This window comes from Triticum urartu, chromosome 2A (genome assembly GCF_056163025.1).
Source record: "Triticum urartu cultivar PI428250 chromosome 2A, HENAU_Tu73, whole genome shotgun sequence".
NCBI lineage: Eukaryota > Viridiplantae > Streptophyta > Magnoliopsida > Poales > Poaceae > Triticum > Triticum urartu.
The window spans coordinates 694,058,531-694,077,869 of NC_141874.1; the positions used below are offsets into that span (position 1 = coordinate 694,058,531).

The following is a 19,339-nucleotide window of genomic DNA, read 5'->3' on the forward strand; positions in this document are numbered from 1 at the left end:
GCAGTGGTAATAGTGCTAGAACACCATGTGCAGTTTGACATTGCAGTGTTGTTAACTCTAAGCTAAGCGTAATTAACCCGCAGTCTGCCCAAATGCTAGTAAATTCACAATAGCAAATGCCTAATCCAGGACCCTCTCCTCGGTCCTCACCTCAAGACGACGAACGCGCATCGACTTCATACACACAACGAAACAAGAAAAATACACACACTGGGAGTGGGACCACGGGACCAGCCAGCGAAAACAAGGGTTTGGGGGGGGGGGGGGAGATGCGCGCCAAGTCGTCGCCCTCCGCGGTGGAGAGCGAGCAGGAATGTAAGCCGTGGATTACATCGCCGGCGACACGCTCCGGCGAAGCCATGGGCGGCCGCCTTGTTTCCTCTCCAACTCTCTCTTGGGTGACCTCGTTTTTTTTTTGAGGTACCTCGTTGCCGACGAGGGGCAGCCTAGTGACTGGCCCAAGTAAACCGGGCCACTTTTGTTGTTGGGAAGTGTGGGCTTCCACCCTCTCTATGTTTTTCTGTAGCCCAGTGACTGGCCCAAGTAAACCGGGCCACTTTTCCCCTTTTTGCGAATATGATTTTCAGTATATTTTTTACTGATCATTCTCCGTCCGGTTGTTTGTGCTAGCAATTATTTCTTCTAAGAAAACTAGCTATTATTTTTCTTTGAATTTGTTAGAGCTAAGATATTTTTTGGGTGTCTTTTCATAAAAAAAGAAACAAAGTTCTGCCGAAAAAGAGTGCGCCTGGTTGTTCAAGCAATGTGGAATAGATCTGAATAGCATAATGACTGAAGGAACCAAATCCCCTCGCCTTCGACTATATATTATTTTGGTGCTGAGAGGTGGAGGCATATATTTAAGAAATTTATAGTCTCCGTTAACATCTAATGGTAATTGTGGTGTTTGTATGAATAAAATTATTTTGGTTTTTTGTGGTTATGTCATGAAACAATATAAGCATGTCTCTCTTAGAGCTGATTATTCGGATCTGATGAGTTTATGTTATTGTATCATTTTGTTTTTGTTGTTTTCATCCTTTTGGAGTGATTTTTTTTACATTATGGTGAGAACTTTATGGTTTGACAGTCTACACTTCTAGGAGATCATCCCAGCTTAAGTATGTTTATCATTCATCATTTTTCATCTTTTCGTATGGGCTACTAAAGGGGCTTTCAGAATCCTTCATCACTAATCAAGTTTGTGCAACTGAATGGTGGCAGATGCTCCTGTCCAATTGTGCAGTCTTTACTGAAGTCTTGGCAATATTTCGCTTTACCACGATGAAGATTATCTCCTAGAGTTTTATCGTAGTTCTTAGTTCTGTGAGTTACTCTACAATTTCTCAGATGATGGATCCAAAGTAGTGTAGCTGTAATGGTTGTGAGCATGAATACTTTTTTTGTAACAAGTATGAATAAAGTTACTTGTGTTTCTCGAAGAAAACTAATATGTGGGCAAACACTAATGCCTCCCTTTATATGGGTTGCCTTAGCGCAACCCAATACCATTATTTTTCTTAAAAAATAATTTGTTAAAAACATGTATAGAAAATAATGCTAGACTTGTATATAATTGAAAAATGTCCATCATGTATTTGAAAAAGTTTTATTTTTTATTTTTAGAAATGTTCATCATGTTAAAAAATGTTCATCACATATTCCTAAAAGTATTAATATATTTTATAAAAAAAAGTTTGTCATGTATTTGAAAAATATGCACATGTTAAGAATAATTTATTAATAAAAAGACAAGAGGAAAAAGAGAGAGAAAGCAAAAAAGGGAGAAGAAAAAGAGGAAACCAAAAGAAAGAGGAAATGAAACAATAACCGAAATACAAAATTGAATCAAAAAATACCGGGGGCGGGGAAGTAGAGCTGAAGAAAACTACACAAATATAACACAACATACAAATGGTTAAAGATGGCCCTGCCTACAACGTATGCTTCCTATGCATTTAGGCAACTGTTTGACGCTTTGTGGGTCGAATAGAATTTTCCTAAAACAATTTCAATGACAAATTCTTTTTTTCATAAACAAATTGCATTGTCAAAAAATTGCAACTGTTGTGACGGACACTCCACTTTTAATCATTTTTTGAGTTGCACACCACTTTTTTTGCAGCACAAACTTTTTTTGTATTACTCCTCCGTTATCATTACACTGATAACAGATATAGTTACTACAATACTAGTAGGTGGATTATCCAACGAAGCTGAAGAAATAAATATACTTTCCATAGTAAGCTCATGTGCCACAACATTTGCTTCATAGGGGCAATGTTCAAATGAATTTGTGATGAATTTGGTGGCCATATGGTAGCAGTCATCAACTTATCCCTAAAAATCAGATGGTTTATGGTGGTGACAGCGGGTTTACAAATTGCTGGACTTTGTGGAAAGCTAAGAACAAAGCTTGCTTTGAAAAAGTTTCGCAAAGATCAAGCAACCGCTATTTTTAGCCTATGTCATTACCTTAATATATAGTTGGAGTATTCTACAGAAAGAACCTGGTCGAAGAAAAACTTAATGCGCTTGTGTGATGATCAAGACGGTGTTGGAAAAAGCATATGCTCGAAGTCATGGCTGAGATCCTTTAATCAGCAGATTGGAGATGTGATGTTCATGTCGTGTCTTGAGGGCATTGCTTGTCTTGATGCGTTAAAGTCTTGATCTCAGACTTGTAATAATAAGTTGATGGAGACGGTGGATGTTTGTTTTGTTGTTGCCTGTGTAGACTAGAGCATCGTTTGGTTGGGTTTCATTTCGATACTGTTCCTGTCCTACGTGTTGACAGGTTGCGAGTTTGGGCGCAGATGTAGCCCTCCTTTTATGTTTGTCTTTTATTTTGTTTTGTAAGACAATGTTGGTGGTTTCTCTAATGGAAATCCACGAGGTGGCTCGTTGCTTAAAAACCATTGCGCTAGAATGGATGCGTGAAACTAACACCTACACAATGGACTATAATTTTGTGATGAGAGTAATTCCGGATCATGATGAGGTAATCTCACTAGATACCTGCTCTTGGAAGGTTCAGAAAGGAATAAAATTGTTGGCTTCTCCTGTTCTCTTTTGTTCTTGATATAGAAGTCAAACCTCCTAGTGACTTGTGTTCAAAAACTGGATTGCTATATTGTTGATGTTGTTCACTCTCAAAAAATGAAATATATTCCCTACTGGCAATGAATAAGAGTAGTTATTTAAGTGTGTGCTCAGTCGCTAGCTTGCTACTTTGATAAGTTTGTGGGAAGTATCTCTGTCTGAAGCTCATGAGGATTATAGTAATTGTTTGCACATGAGAACTTGTTTGCAATCTAGCTGTGCTAAGCTTTCAGGTGTTTCACAAGCACGTGGGCAAGTTGAATCAGGAGCCTCAATCATTTGGCCGCGATCAGAGACTCTTTTTCTCGAGGGAAGAATCCAAAAGGGTGAAGCCTGAGATGAATCATACCTTTTTTGTTTCTCTTTGTAGCCACTTTCTCCCTGATAATGCTATAAGGAAGAGAGAATGGTTTTTTCAAACCTACTATTTCCCTTGTAGCTTCAACCAGTAGCAGGTTTCTATGAGTGGTACGAGAATAGGCCCAGAAAATTCATTTGTTTTCTCGGTGTGGACATGTATATTCAGTGAAATGAACTGCAGTTCTTTGCAACAGTATCTTCATATCTGAAGTTCTGAACCTATGTTTGGGTTCCAATTTTTGATTGCCTAACGCATAATTAGAAAAGACACCCGCAATGGTTCACTGCAGAGTCTTCCTGGTTGCCTTTTGATACCCAATTGGCAATTTGTACCAATCATTGTTGCCATGTTGTTTTTCTTTTCTGATGAAAAAGAAAATCCTGACAACACAAGATTCTGAGTGCACAAGCACAGGGTATGATGAGTGTGCTTGTCGTTCCGAGGTACAGTATGATCCGGTGAGATTTGGGTTTGTTTTTGGGCCCATTAACAAACAGGTACAGGGGAACATCTTAAACGAGCAAACTCTGCTAATCACGCGCTAAATCCGAGCAGGTCTCCCATTTTCAGTTTCACGATGTACGTCTGCTCTGCTTCCTCTGTCTACGCGCCCGTGCCTCTGGTCAGATCGGGAAGGAAGGAACCCCAGAAAAACAAAGCCTTGCTACGTGAGGAGTGAAGCAAGCGGCTTGAGACTGAATGAAGACTTTGGGTGCGAGATTTGAAGCTCTGTTTTCGTTTTCCTATTTCGCTCGCGCCACCGGGTTCTTGGCTCATAGCCATTTGTTAATTTCTATCATATCCGTTGGGGCCATCGCTACACTTGTAGCCACTGGTCAACCCTTCTACTAGTACTCAGCTGCGCTACCCAGCTCTGTCTTCTCATTTTTCAGATGAACGCCTGCTCTGCCAGCATTTGTCCCTGCTGGTGGTTTAATTTATGAGATTTTTACTCACGCTCGAAATACCTCACGAGGTCCAACCGACGACACGAAAGCTCCACGGCAGCGCCCCCAAGAGGGTGACGACGCGAAGTGTCGCTGCTGCCGAGTCTGAGATCATAGACAAGACTTTTCACCCGGGACCTTGACCGATGACCGAGAACCACGACTACGTCTTCTATAAGAGAACAACGCCCCGGGCGTTACCGTTGCCGGCACAAAAGCGTGAAGCTTTCGCTCGGAAACTCACCAATACCACCTGGAGGCGCCTCAGTCACCACGGCAGTGAGTCAGTGGGTTTACAAAACAGGCCAGAGCCTTCCACCCCAACACCCTTGCCGCCCCACACGACCAAGAGGTGGAAGCACCGCCGTCACCATGTAGCCCGCCGAAAAGTTAACCGTGGAGCCCACCATCTAGGGCTGCCGCCCGACATCTCTGCCTCGAGACACCGCCACCCATCCACCTCACAACACACCAACCTTGCAAGAAGAGTAGAAGGCACTCCTTCCACTCCTAACTCGGCATCAATCTCCAGCTCTTGGGTCAACACCTCCATGGAAGGAGACGTCGAGCCTACATACCCAACTAGTCCCGGTGGACTGAGTGGACATGACCCCAAGACTACCGACCACCGCCGCCAAGCCGGCCCCAGCTATTGCCCTCCGGCCTGGCCAAGGGAGCTTGCACAACACCAAATCTTCGGGCATCGACGCTAATCCATACGATGGTGACGTTTTGCCAGGATCACTACCACCACACCTGTGAGCTCCTATTCGGCATTTCACGCGCCAGGGAAGCTCCTTGGCGGTGAACCGGCCCATGTACTCGACTGCATTTGAGAAAAAAAATACAAAAAAAGTCACAAAAAAGGAAACAAAGCGTTGAATTCAAAAAAGTTCATGGAATTTGGGAAAAAAATTCATCGATTTGTAAAAAACTTCATCAAATTTTAAAAAGATCATTCAATTTGAAAAAAAAAATTCATCGATTTGGAAATAATAGTTCACATATTTTGAAAAAAAAATCATCAAATTTTGAAAAAAAAATTCAACAATTTTGAAAAGAAATCATCTATTTTGGAAAAAGTTAAAGAATTTGAAACAGTAATCAATATTGAAAAAAAGTTCACGAATATGAAAACATTTTATCAAATTTTAAAAATTTCACAAATTAGAAAAAAAAAGTTTTTTGATTTTTAAACCAAATTTGAAAATTTTAAAAAGTCACGCATTTGCAAAAGGAAAAGTAAACAGAAAAAAAAACCGAGCAAACCGTTCCAAAAAATGATAAAAAAATAAAAACCAGTTTGGGGAGCTTCCCAAAACCGAGGGCTTTGCGAACTGGAGAAACTAGATGATACCCCGCGCGTTGCAGCGGGAACCGGTTGCAATATATTTAGATCATATTCGGTTAACTTGATCTTTACCACTCCGTATATCAAGAACTAACCTCACCAATGTGAAAGTTACATGTTATCTACAGAAGTTATATATAAAAGGGAGCTATGTTCTGTTAGAAACTTGGAACCAATACAAATAACCACCACAATTAATTTGGAGTTACACTAACGATAAAATGACTATCTTTAAATCGCAACTATATATGACAGAAAATGTGGAATGTACCTAATAACCACAATCATATACTCCATCCGTCCCAAAATAAGTGCCGCTGATTTAGTAGTTCAACTAACTCTATATTAAATCATTTTGAGACTGAGGGAGTATATCCTATGGAGATATTATGACAAAACTAAGTGTAACATTTAAGTAAAACTTGTATTGATTGTGAAACATAAGGTATCCTAAAGCAACCAAAAAGCTGCACTCACTAAAATAATCACTCTGAAAAAATAATTATCACCTTAGTTATGCTATCTCACAAACAAATAATGGATGAGAGCTTCGTCACATTAGGCATGATGACTATCCATGGCCATCAGTATAAATTGCATCCGAAGTGCTTGGGCAAATCAGAAGTATTCCCTATGCATGGATAGGGGATAATCTTAAGTTAGTTGTGAAACCAACAGGAGATCAAGAAATTATAAGATGTGGACATTAAACAATATAAAGTGCTGACAGAATACAATCAATAAAATTCAAAGATGACCTCAGCTTCATCAACCAGTTCTTCTTGGATGAGCAACAACCCAGTGTATATTTTGGTCTCTTTTGACACATTCTGCAAGGAGTAAATGAGTGTAAGAAATTTGCCTAAGGGAGAATAGGGTTCATATTGCTAATAGATGAACCGAATGAAGAAAATAAAATCACATAGATAAGAATTTATTATACCTTTTCCCAATGGGCAGGATGTAACATGCATATTTTTTTATACAAATGCCTAATCAAGATCTCTTAGGGCAGCGAAAAAGAAGCAGATATACTACATGCAATAACTTACTTGGTCACATCAGCAAATCATTTTACGAATCAGTTAATAGGAATCTACTTATATCTGCGTCGCAAAGAAAATAGCAGGTAAAGTACTAACATATTTAAGATATGTAGATATTGAATTATGGTGCGCCTATTCTATATCAGTCATAAACTTTGCAAAGGCATATCAATTGATGGATAGAAGTTGCGGCGCTTACATACTAATAACCTGTTGGGAAGAGCACTTGTATACTATCCTGTTCGATGGAGCAATTTAAAAACTTGTATGCTGTTAGAAACATCACTGTTCTAAATCAGAGAAAAGGACTCCTGTAGGGCGTTCATTTTTCCAAGCAAAAAAAAAAAATTCCAGGCCACAGCTGAGGCCCTGCCCAGCGTCGCACTAATCCGTTCCTTTCAAGATGGAAAGGAAACCGATTTAAATTTGGATGACTTGTTGACCCGGTGAACTCCAATACATCCAGCGTTCCTTCGAGGCAGGAAATAAACGTCTACCCCATGGTTGAGGCCCTGGCGCCCTTTCAGGAAGAAAAGAAGTCTAACTTCAGATTGGTTACTCACCAGCAGCCGGTTTGATTCTACAGGAACAGGCCGTCACCGACTTCCCCAGGGCGAAGGAGCGTCGGAGCTACCTCAGCCGAAATGTAACAGGCACAGAAGGGGAGGAACAGGGGACGTAGGGCACTGAACTGGCAAGGGGAACATACAGTAGAGTATCCGGGAGAGCCACGGAGGCGAGAAGCACCGCCTGTCGTGCCGGAGGAGCGGCCTGACGGCCCTGACCGAGCGATCTGCTCCCAGCCACCGCACCCTGTTGTATATCCAGGAAAAGAAAAGTCGTGTTCCTTTTTCCGGGAGAGGAGTCCGTGGGAGTGGGAATGTAAGTGGAAGTGTTGTGTTGTCTTTCCAATCGCTTTGTGGTTTCTTTAAGGAGGAATCCGTGGAAGTGGAAACGGAGAGACGGCAGCTGTACAATCGGTTCTATACGTTGGTGACAGGACGCTAATGTATAGTCATTGCTTGATTCTAAAAAAAATGTAGTCACTGATTTGGTGAGACCTGAGGAGGTGGGCTTGAGTGGGATTGCATGAGGTGTGACGTGGCTGGATGTAATTGGATGCTGAGGTGTCTATGTTGCATGTTGAGATAAATCAAGTAGTGGGGGTGAACTTCTTAAGTATATAGGATAATAATAGGAGAAAATTTGAGGAGTCGTCACAATGATTGTGATTATGTGACATCACAAAAAAAAAATTAGAAACTTATTTTTGACAAATGCAAAGCCCAGCATTTTTACATGGCTTTAACGTGGCCTAGTTATTTCAGAAAGAAAAAACGTGGCCTAGTTACGTGGGCCAGTCACTGTGCTTCAGAAAGCATAGAGGGTGGAAGCCCACACTCTCCATTTATGCCACTCGTTAGGCTAAAAAAAGGCATTTATGCCACTCGTCGGCGACGAGGTCACACGAGGGAGGAAGACGACACATGCTCAAAAAAGGGAGGAAGACGACACAAGGCGGCGGGCCATGGCTTCGCCGGAGTTCGTTGCCGGCGGCGGTAGACGGCTCACGCCTCCCCTCCCTCGCCGTTGTGCACGGCGACTACCCGGCGCCCGACCCGAATCCGTAAGCGCATCTTGCTCGAAACCCTTGTTTCTCCCTGGCTGGTCCGGTTGGGTCTCTATCGATTGGATGCGCGTGCGCGGCGTCCGGAAGCGAGGATTGAGGCTGAATTAGAGCAGTGGTATTGTGAGTTTCAGTGTTCTCCTGCAACATTTGGGAAACTTTCTTCTTTATACAGTATATGAGTTTTGTCAGGCTTTGTTATGTATAAAGGGGTTTCTATGAAGGAATGCTTGTTAATCACGGTGGCTGCTTGTTAATTACGCTTCTTATAGAAGTACTTAGAGTTAACAACAGCAAAATGGCGTTGTAGCATTATTTCCGCTGTTTCAAAGTCACTTGCCTCATTACCGTGTTTCTGAACTTTCTGTTTATAACAGACCAAAAGGACTTGATGTGTTTTGATTCCTTTGTCATAAGTAACCTCGCGTGACATCAGTTTATGACATATACAGCCAAATGGGTTCTCGCCTGAATCGCTTGCTTGCAACTTGCAAGGCCGGTGGGTGCACTGCAGAACCACCTATGCTTGGTGAGAAATCAACCCATGTGCATCCTCTGCCTATGCTATTGCGCCACCGGCACCAGTTGCATTTAGGATACAGCACTTGGCACGAGATCTGAAGCGGCGTTCTTGGTTTCGCCGTAGGTGCAGTGCATTGAAGCCGCGATTCCTGTAGTGAATAGAGTTCCTCCCGCCCGTTGCTTGGAGCGTTGGTCCAACACATCACGTGCTGCTGCTCACATTCATATCCGCCAAGCCTTCCATTGCTCCGTCGTTAACTGGGGCTGGGTCTTCGTTCGCTCAAGTCAACTCCTCTGCAATTGCACCCAGCGCCGCGAAGACCGCGATGCCACTAGCCAACCAGCGTGAGATTTGAAGCACGGGATTCGCGCCACCGGTAGTGCATTGTTTTAGCTCATCAGATCCGTTGGGGGCAGTCACATGACTCACATCTCTGTGTGTATTTTTTTTCATTCAGACAAGCTTCAGTAACTACATTAGTTTCGCCCAAGCCACCACTTAAGTAACACAAGCAGCTAGCGGCTCGACAAACTTCCAATGGCCACTGGAGTCGGCCATGAGCACGAGACAAGCAGGAACATGGAGTATATATTAGTGGTGCAGCGGAAAGTCTCCATCTCCAAACCCCAATGACTAGATTATTTCCCACTGGCACCTAATTAAAATTACGACACATAACACCAAATCTGAAGCCAGATCCAAACACTTAGTTGTTAGCGATCACTATTTTAGTTTGATTTCAATCCCATCCGTTGGGGTACTTGGCTTGGAGCTGCTCCCTTATCTCTCTATATATTCCCCTCCTTCTGCACTCCCCTCTACTCCACAGCTCTCACATCTATTACCTGCCGTCCCTCTGCTCCCAACTCCCACCAGCATTCCACCGCCGCGTCTCCAAAGCTCTCACATCTGTTACCGGTTCTCCTCGGGCAGCAACGGTTCAGTAGCAGCAGTTCTGGCGACAACTGCATCTGTAAAGTTGCCATCCAGACAGCCCGGTGGGAGCACGACCAGCCCGCCTCTGGTACGAACATATATCTTGTGCTCTTGCTAAGTTACTCTAGGAGCATAATCGCTATACAGTCAGGCTCTCCCAATTTCTTCAGCTTAATCTTTAATTATTGATCTGATGCAGAAACATCCATAGCAACCGTTTGATGGAGACGGCTGGGATACACGCAGCAACGTGGGTGGTCGGCAAGGCGCTGAGTCCACTATCTGGCGGCGTGCTGGAGGCGTGGGCAGCCAGCACCAACCTCGGACAAAACATAGAGGCCCTAAAGCTGGAGCTTTTGCAGGCGCAGGGGATGCTGAACAATGCCGGTGGCAGGGAGATCCACAACCCCGCCCTGGCTGAGCTGCTGAGCAAGCTGCGGCAGCTGGCATACGGGGCCGATGACGTGCTGGATGAACTCGACTACTTTCGCATCCAGGATGAGCTCGACGGCACTTACCATGCTGCCGATGTGCATGCTTCTGGCTGTGTCCAAGACTTCGCCCTTAATGCTCGCCACACGGCCAGAGCTTGTGTGAATAAACTCAAGTTTCCTGTGTGCATGTGTGCTGCCAGGCGCGATGGTCCTGATGATGGTGTCAAACAAGGATGCCTCTCCGGCCTCCACTTTTGTGGTGGCCGGCATGAAATTAACTCCTCACCACCATCACCTGCCAACCAACTGGGTGTCCAGAAAGTTCACGGTGGATGCATGCAGAAGGCTGCCCAAAATGTAGGTAAACACTTATCTTGCTTCTCCTCTTTACCATTTGTTGACCATGATGCCCAAACTAAAGTGGTGGAAACTCGCAACGTACAAATACCAAAATTGAAGTTTGATAGGGTGGAAATGTCTAGAAACATATCGGAAATCATAAAGCAGTTGAAGCCTGTATGTGATAAGGTCTCCACCATTCTTAATCTAGAGCTACTGAACTCTAGCCGCATCCCTATCCAAGACACTGCCATGAACAGACCCGAAACCACCCCGCAAATTATAGAGCCTAAATTATATGGAAGGGGTAGCCACAAAAAGATTGTCCTAGATGAAATTGCTAATAGTGAATGTTGTGAACTTACTGTGCTTCCAATTGTAGGCCACGGGGGTATCGGGAAGACAACTTTCATACAACATATATATGAACAAATCAAGAGCCATTTCCAGGTTCCCATTTGGATATGTGTCTCTTTCGATTTTAATGCAAATAGGTTGGCAAAAGATATTGTGAAAAAAATCCCCATAGTTAATAACGAAAACAGCAATTGCAGTCCTGAAGAGCTTATCGAGCAAAGAATAAAAGGAAAGAGGATTTTGCTTGTCTTAGATGATGTGTGGACACATCATGAGGATGAGTGGAAAAAATTATTAGTTTTGTTTAAAAAAGAGGGGGCAAAAGGTAACATGGTTATAGTCACCTGAGGTGGCTAACAGGGTTAAGACAACTAAATGCTCAATAGAATTGGACAGTCTATGTCCTAAAGATATCATGTCTTTCTTTGAAGAGTGTGTATTTGGTAACCAAGAACCATGGGCTGACCATGTAGAATTATCTGAACTTGGGAGCAAAATAGTGGATAAGCTGAAGGGTTCCCCTCTTGCAGCAAAAACTGTTGGCAGATTACTTAGAAACAATCTTATACTGAACCACTGGAGAAATGTTTTGGAAAGTAAAGAATGGCAATCCGAAACCAACGAGAATGATATTATGCCAGCTTTAAAGCTCAGCTACGATTATCTACCTTTCCATCTGCAACAATGTTTTTCCTTTTGTGCTTTGTTTCATCAAGATTATGAATTTGGTAGCAAGGAGTTGGTTCACTTCTGGATAGGACTTGGTATTTTGCATTCATGTGATCAGAAGAGAAAAAGAATCGAAGATGTTGGACTGTGCTATTTAAATGACTTAGTAAATCATGGATTTTTCAAAATGAATAAAAAGGGAGATGGACGTCCATATTATGTCATCCATGACTTACTGCATGACTTGGCGGTGAAGGTTTCATCACATGAGTGTCTTAGTATCTATGGTTCTAATATGAGGTCCATACAAATTCCTCCATCTGTACGTCACTTGTCTATAATCATATATAACACAGATGTAAAGGATAGGATGTCTTTCGAAGAGTATGATGAAAATTTAAGTGCATTAAATAAACAATTGAAAGTTGAACACCTACGTACTTTAATGCTATTTGGCGATTTCCATGGTAGCTTTGCCAAAACTTTTGGTCGATTGTTTAGGCAAGCTACGGCCCTTCGCGTGATATTTTTGTCCGCAGCATCATATAATTTGGAGGACGTATTGCACAACTTTTCAAAACTTATCCATCTATGCTACCTAAGGATCAAGTCGGTGCGTTACTCGGGCTTCTGCTTACAAAGTGTATTGTTTAGATTGTATCATTTAGAGGTCATTGATCTGCAGAGTGTGCATCATTGCGCTAGTTCCACTAGAAATATGAGCGACCTTGTAAAATTGAAATATTTTCTGGTGCCTGAAAACATGCTTCATTTTCATTCTAACATTGTTGGCGTGGGAATACTAACATGCATCCAGGAATTAAGAGAATTTAGAGTGGGAAAGGAGAGTGGGGGTTTTGAACTGAGTCAGCTGGGGCCATTAACAGAGATTGGAGGAACACTTAGGATTTATAATCTTGAAAATGTGCAAACAAAAGAGGAAGCAAATGAATTAAAACTGTTACACAAGAACCACTTACAAGAACTCATATTAGAATGGGATGTTAGGCGATCTAATAAGGATCCTGTAAAAGAAGATAATGTTCTTGGAAGTCTTTTACCACATAGCAATCTTCAAAAGCTGTGCATTAGAGGGCATGGAGGCACTAATTGCCCATCATGGCTCGGTGAGGATCTCTCAGTTAAATGTTTGGAATCTCTTTGTCTGGATGATGTATTTTGGGAGAATCTTCCACCTCTGGGAGAGATGTGGATGGTTAATGAGCTTGGTGAAGAGTATCAGGGTTGTAGTATCTCACCTCCGGGCTTCCACAATTTGAAAAGGCTAGAATTAAGTAGCATATCTAGGTTGAAAAAATGGGTTGGAAATGGCGCTTGTCCTTTCTTTTCCCACTTGGAAGTGCTCATCATTAGACATTGCTCTGAACTCATCGAGTTGCCGTTTTCACATCCTCCTACTTGCTGTCAAGCACAGCAACAGGAGAAAGCGGATTGGTTTCCTATGATAGAGTTTACCTTGTTGTCTAGGTATTCATCATGTTTATTTCGTCGCATTAGTTTCGTTCATGCATGTAGTTGGTTAGCAGCATGCACAAAGCTGCGAAGAGTTGCAGCGGCCGAGTCTTGTGGTAGATAGAGTGTGGAGCTAGAAGCGGACGCAGTTAGTCGAGACGTGCGTCAAGTGTGCCGTTGCGTGGGCAAGCTCCTAGTGTGCTACAGACTTGGGAATGACTCAAAGCTTGTGACGTGCGTGAGCTGCTGGAGAAAGAAGCGGATCAAGCCGATATGTGTGGCTGGTTCGTTGTGGGCGCGTGCATGCAGAAGTGGAGTAGTGCGTGCATGCAGCTAGGAAGTTAGTTAGTGGGTTAGTGCGTGGGGTGTGTTGGCCGAGTGATTTGGCTATTAAAGCCCATGTATCTGCATTGTGCTTCAGCGTGAGTATACAAGAGAAAAGTGGCACAAGTTGTGTGCGGTGCCAAGTTCCTGTGTGTGTTCTTCTACCTCTAGACCTGTGTGTGTGCTTCTTCCTCCTCGGGCTGCTCCAACATCCTAAACTACGGGAGCTTAGCATTTCACATTGCTTGAAACTAGAGTCGCTACCCCCTTTCCCTTGGCGGGCAGGTGCTCCGTGCTCTGTTGAGTTAGTAAGTGCGGGATCAGTATTTGAGCAGCTGGTTCACCCAACAAAATACGGGTCGAAATTAGGCTTGGAAATTAAGGGAAAGGGTGATCAGGGTGATGTGTTGTGGAATGGGTTGAATTTCTCTAATCTAACTGATCTAGAAGAGTTGTACGTGAACAATATCCCTCTGGTAAGTTTACAACTGGATTACCTCCAGTTCCTAACATCTCTAAAGAAGCTTATGATATGTGATTCGAGTAGTGGCTTGCCAGCGATTGAAGGTGATAGGTGTCATGGCATATACCGGTGTCCAGTTGAAGACCTCGAGATCAACAGGTGTGATGCTAGTGGGAAAGAATTGACGCTGCTGCTTTCTTTCCTTCCGAACCTTTCAAAGTTGCAAATAAACAGGTGTGAGAATATAACCGGGTTGGGTGTAGTGGAGGTTGCAGAGACTGTTTGTGGAGAGCAGCAGCAACAGACAAGAGTTGAAGAGGAGGAAATGATAACTGCAGCAGCGGCAGCAGAAGGACTGCTGCTCTTGCCTATCGCGCCTAGAGGCAGCAGAGACTGTTTGCCTAGAGTTGTGGATTTTGGAATGCCCGAGGGTGAGCATACTCACCAATCCATCGCGCCGCGACCGCCCAGGAGAAGGAAGAGGAGGAGGCCTCCAACGTCTCCGCTGCCTCCGCTACTTATATGTAAGCGACTGCCCTGAGTTCCTCTCCACCTATTCGTGGTCCTCCTCTTTTTTCCCTTTGCCTACCTGCTTGCAAGATCTATTCCTACGCGGTGTGAAGCACATGGGGACGATGCAAGCCTTGTCAAATCTCACCTCTCTCACCAGATTAGAATTGGATATATTGGGGGATTCAAGAGACGAGGGCTTATGGTCTCTCCTCGCCCACGGCCGGCTCACACAATTAGAACTCTATGCTGGCTCCGATTTATTCGCCTCACAGCCACATGACAAAGAGGGTTTTTCCCGTTCTTGCAAGCTCTTGCATCTAACTACGTACACCAACACAGGAGTCCTTGCTGTGCCCATCTGCACCCTCCTCTCTTCCACCCTCACCAAGTTGAACCTCAGATTCGACACGGATATGGAGCGATTTGCAAATTAAGCAGCAAGAGGAGGTGCTTCAGCTCCTCACCTCCCTCCAGGAACTCCGGTTTTTGTGGGGAGACAAGCTGCAGCGCCTCCCTGCGGGACTACACAAGCTTATCAACCTCAGGAAATTAATTATCTATGACTGTTCATCCATCCAGTCGCTGCCCAACCTTCCGAGCTCTCTGCAGGAATTAGAGATCGGATGTTGTAGTGCCATCAAGTCACTGCCGAACAGCCTCCCAATTTCTCTGGAAATGTTGAAGATCGACGACTGTAATGCCACCATCAAGTCGCTGCCAAACAACCTCCCGATTTCTCTGAAAAAATTGTACATCTTCGACTGTACAGCCATCAAGTCGCTGCCCAAGAATGGCCTTTCAAGTTCGATGCTGGAGTTACATGTCAATGGCGGCAACAGCGAGGAATTAAAAAGGGCGTGCCACAAGCTAATAGGAACCATACCGATAGTCAGAGTCACAGTCTGACCACTCCAAGGTGCGTAACAATAGACACTTCCCTCAATCTTTTTACTCGCTCCCAATTGCTTTCTCTGCCTTTCCAATTCCTAACTTCGTACGTGTCGAAATCTCCCTTTTTGCTTCTCGCAAAAAAAAAAAGCTTTTTGGTTTGCTTGGTTCATCACACTTACTGTTTTTTCATCTAAGTAATTTGCTAGTTTTAATATAACGTACAGGGTTCTCCTTCGATTTGTATATTCGCCTATCCTCCTAGAATGCTCTCTATTCAATCACCATCTCCAGTTGCTAGCATGAGGCATGACGGTCTCAATTTGTATCTTCCATCCTGTACATACATATACTTAATCTTGTTTCCCACCCAGTTTTGTGAAGGAAAAAAATGTTGTTTGTTCATCCACATCCACATGATGTTGTTTTGATTACCTGGGGCAGTTTTCCCTTCATGTGTCATATTCTTTTGAGACATATTCGTGTGTTCAACAAGTACTGTCATTTTTTTTTCTGAGGCAGATCCATGTGTCATTTGTGAATCCATCCACAATGACAAGTCCCTGTTTGAATCCATCCACAATTCCCATCATTACCCTCTTTTCTTTTCCTTATATCCCACACACCAGAAATCATTGTCCCCATAGCTTGGTTTATGTTGTTATAGCGAAAGTCTAAACAGTGCATTTCAATATACTATGTTTAGGCTTGGCCATGGATTTTCACTTGTCAATTCTTACATCTTTGTAGAATTACCTGCATTCACGGTATTTACCTTGCTTCTTCCTAATCTCACACATGAGTTCAAAAACTTCTCGTTTGGTTTACCTCATTACTGTATAATCTGAAGTCTGAGCATGTTTAATTTTATTACTATGCAGGAGTTGTACATTCTCTAAGCCTTACAGAATCCACTCCATCCAGTGAAGTTGGAACGTAAAGGTTCTTGTGTGGTATCTCCATCTTATCAATAAATCCATAAATCCGGTAAGTATGTGTAAAAGTAACAGTAGTCATTTTTCTAATTCGTACCAAATTAATAAATATAAAGGAAACCAGCTTGATTCTCATCTAATACCATTTCGGAGATTCCCTGTTTTCCTCCCCGGACGGAATTTATGATGCACTCAACATTTTTTTCTTTCTTGTTCAGGTATTCTCATGTTTGTTCTGGTTCATTTCTAGATAAGTGCCATTTACATCTTGGTCGTCACTCATAGAGACCTGCTAGTGCACTTGGCTTGTTTGGCTGTGAGGGTCAAAATATCACCACATAATGGTGGACGAAATGAGACTCCGTGTTGCTACTAAAATAAAGGTTTGTAGTTTCTTCAGTTCAGTTCTACATTGATGCCTATACAAGGTATCCTTGCATTTTTCATAATTGTTTGCTTAACGGAATTTGGTGAATTATAGGAACTTTACAAGAATACCCTTCGTATCATCTCAGTACTTGGGTGGAGCCAGTTCAGACCTCGGGCTGTTATTTCAGTTCAGTTCCAAACTTCCAGGCTCAACTATGGTTCTTGATAGATGTGGCCTGTCGTACAATTTTGGACATTAACAATGTACTAGCTAGGAACATTTCTGTGTGAAGGTACAACTCTTGTTTGTGCCTTCGAGGGAAGGTTAGTGAACCCCTGCTGAAATCCATGATTGCTTTAGCTATGCTAGATTGTATTCAATGTGCAAGTGTCAAACTGTTATCCCCTCATGAGAGCTAGGTTAGAGAACTTGCTGCATTCTTCTAAGTTGGTAGTCTAGCTTTTGAGCACACTAATAATCTCTGTATTCATTGCCACACTAAATTAAATAACATAGAGTGTTCAGTTGATACATATAGTCGTAAACGTAGAGAACACTTGTTACTAGGGGATTGATGAACATTGATTGAGCAAAATGGCTTGAGTTTGCTAATTTTTATTCATTGAACTTCATGAGTTAAGTATGGAGAAGGTGATTTTATTCTCTTATTGATCGAGGGTATTTTTTCTATCCCACCAATGCCAAAAACGGAGCAGAATTCATGAGCCTTGATTATTGCAATCTGAATACTTAGTGTGTATTGTTAAGTTTGATGTTCCTCTAGTGTGAAGTCTTTCAATGCCAGTCATTCTTTTTGCGTAACTTAATTTTTGCTAGCCTCTTCGACACTCAGCATTGCATTCCTTCATTAGGATATTGCATACTCAGCTGGTGTACATATACAAATCCCAGAAATTAAACCATTTCTTCCATTGTGTTCACACCATACCTACCTATATAGCACACCTCTTGCTACTCCATAGTAGTTGATTTTTCCATAAGCACACTCATCAAGTTCAAGAAGACTCAAAAGTGCATTAGTGTCACTAACCCTGCAAATTTCATCATTATGAACCCTTCACATTGATGCCTTCTACAACCAAAAAAGGGAAAAAAAAGAAGAAAAAAGAGAGAAGGAAACAGGGGCTCCATTCAAAAGATCAAAATGTTCATCCTCAAGCAGGAAGAAATAGTCAGCGGTGCTACCGTATTCATTGGTAGAATGGCTAATCAAATTACTACCTATGCGGAAGGTATCATTAACAGGAACATCACTCCCATCCTGGGATCACCTTACATTGCATCGGCCTCTCAATCATTTCTTTGGCGTGAGTCCATTTCCTCCCACGTTCCCTGGGGATTTTTTTTCCCAATGACTGGCATGTGAAGACTTCTTTGTACTGGAGTTGAACTCTTATTTACCTTTATAATCTAGATTTCAGTTTTGCTCATTATTTAAATTACCCTACCAAGCTCCAGATAAGCTTTCCACAAATATAAAGTAGATAGGAAACACTTCGGCCACTGGCCAGTGACGAATATCACTAGGTAATTATGTGATGAGAGTAATTCCGGATCATGACGAGGTAATTTCACTAGATACCTGCTCATGGAAGGTTCACAAAGGAATAAAACTGTTGGCTGCTCTTGTTTTCTTTTGTTCTTGACATTGAAGTCAAATCTCCTAGTGACTTGTGTTCAAAAACTTGATTGCTATATTGTTGATGCTGTTCACTCTCATAAAATAGAACCCACTCCGTACTGGCAATGAATAGGAGTTACTGTTTAAGCTCGTGCTCAATTGTTAGTCTGCTACTTCGATAAATTCGTGGCAAGTTTCTCTCCATCCGAGGTTCATGAGGATTTGAATAATAGTTTGCACATGAGCACTTGTTTGCGATCTATCTATGCTAAGCTTTCAGGTATTTTGCAAGCACGTGGGCAAAGTTGAGTCAGGAGCCTAAATCCTGTAAAGCGATCTGGTCTTCAATTTAATGTGATTTGAGACTTTGTTTCTCGGGAAGAATCAACAAGGAGAAGCTTGAGATGAATCGTACCGTGTGTTTTCTCTTTGTATCAACTTTCTTCTTGGCAGTACTATAAGAGAGGATGGGTTTTCCCCACTCATTATTTCCCTTGTAACTTCATCTTTTTTTTTCGAAAAGGGGGGTTTCCCCGGCCTCTGCATCAGAACGATGCATGCGGCCATCTTATTAACCAAAAAAGGCAAAAGTGCCAACAAGGTTCCACAGTCTCCAGCTAAACAAAAAGGAAAAAGAGAAATGCAGCTCACTCAGAGCTACAGACGGCTAGATATACAAACTAGCCCAAAAAAGATGCCACAACCGGCTGGCTAACAATAGATAGGGAAACTAATTTCCTATCCTATTATATGACCGCCATCCAAACCGGTTGATCTGTAGTAGGTTTTCAATGAATGGTACATAAACAGGCCATTTTTTTTCTCATTTGTTTTCTCCACTTATTATTTCCCTTGTAGCTTCATCTATATTGAGTGTAATGCAGTCCTGTGCAATATCTGAACCTATGCTTGGTTGTCACTGTAGTTACCTATGCTGAAGCATAAATTGAGCCCCAGCCTGTAATTGTTCATTGCAAAATTCGGCCTTTGTGGGTTGTGGCTGCCTATCGAAATTTAGTCGGCAACACCTCTCAAGAAT

General features: G+C 42.6%; 2 protein-coding genes across 4 annotated transcripts; both read left to right on the top strand.

Annotated features, from left to right (window-relative positions):
* The first annotated feature begins 8,724 nt into the window (after positions 1-8,724).
* LOC125526807 (uncharacterized) lies at positions 8,725-18,709 on the top strand. 3 transcript variants are annotated; one of them, XM_048691430.2, is made up of 6 exons: positions 8,729-9,981; positions 10,093-10,688; positions 15,235-15,381; positions 16,235-16,340; positions 16,507-16,671; positions 16,770-18,709. In XM_048691430.2, the coding sequence occupies exons 2-3, from the start codon at positions 10,115-10,117 to the stop codon at positions 15,369-15,371; spliced, it is 711 nt and encodes a 236-aa protein (XP_048547387.1). In that variant the 5' UTR covers positions 8,729-9,981; positions 10,093-10,114; the 3' UTR covers positions 15,372-15,381; positions 16,235-16,340; positions 16,507-16,671; positions 16,770-18,709. The 3 variants fall into 3 exon arrangements, with proteins under 3 accessions (XP_048547386.1, XP_048547387.1, XP_048547388.1); XM_048691431.2 differs by having other exon boundaries at positions 10,093-10,684; XM_048691429.2 differs by lacking the exons at positions 15,235-15,381; positions 16,235-16,340; positions 16,507-16,671; positions 16,770-18,709 and having other exon boundaries at positions 8,725-9,981; positions 10,093-11,371.
* On the top strand, positions 11,439-13,616 carry LOC147986831 (putative disease resistance protein RGA1). The gene has a single exon (XM_087544963.1). It carries the CDS (start codon positions 11,439-11,441, stop codon positions 13,287-13,289), a length of 1,851 nt encoding a protein of 616 aa, XP_087401089.1. The 3' UTR covers positions 13,290-13,616.
* Positions 18,710-19,339: the final 630 nt, after the last annotated feature.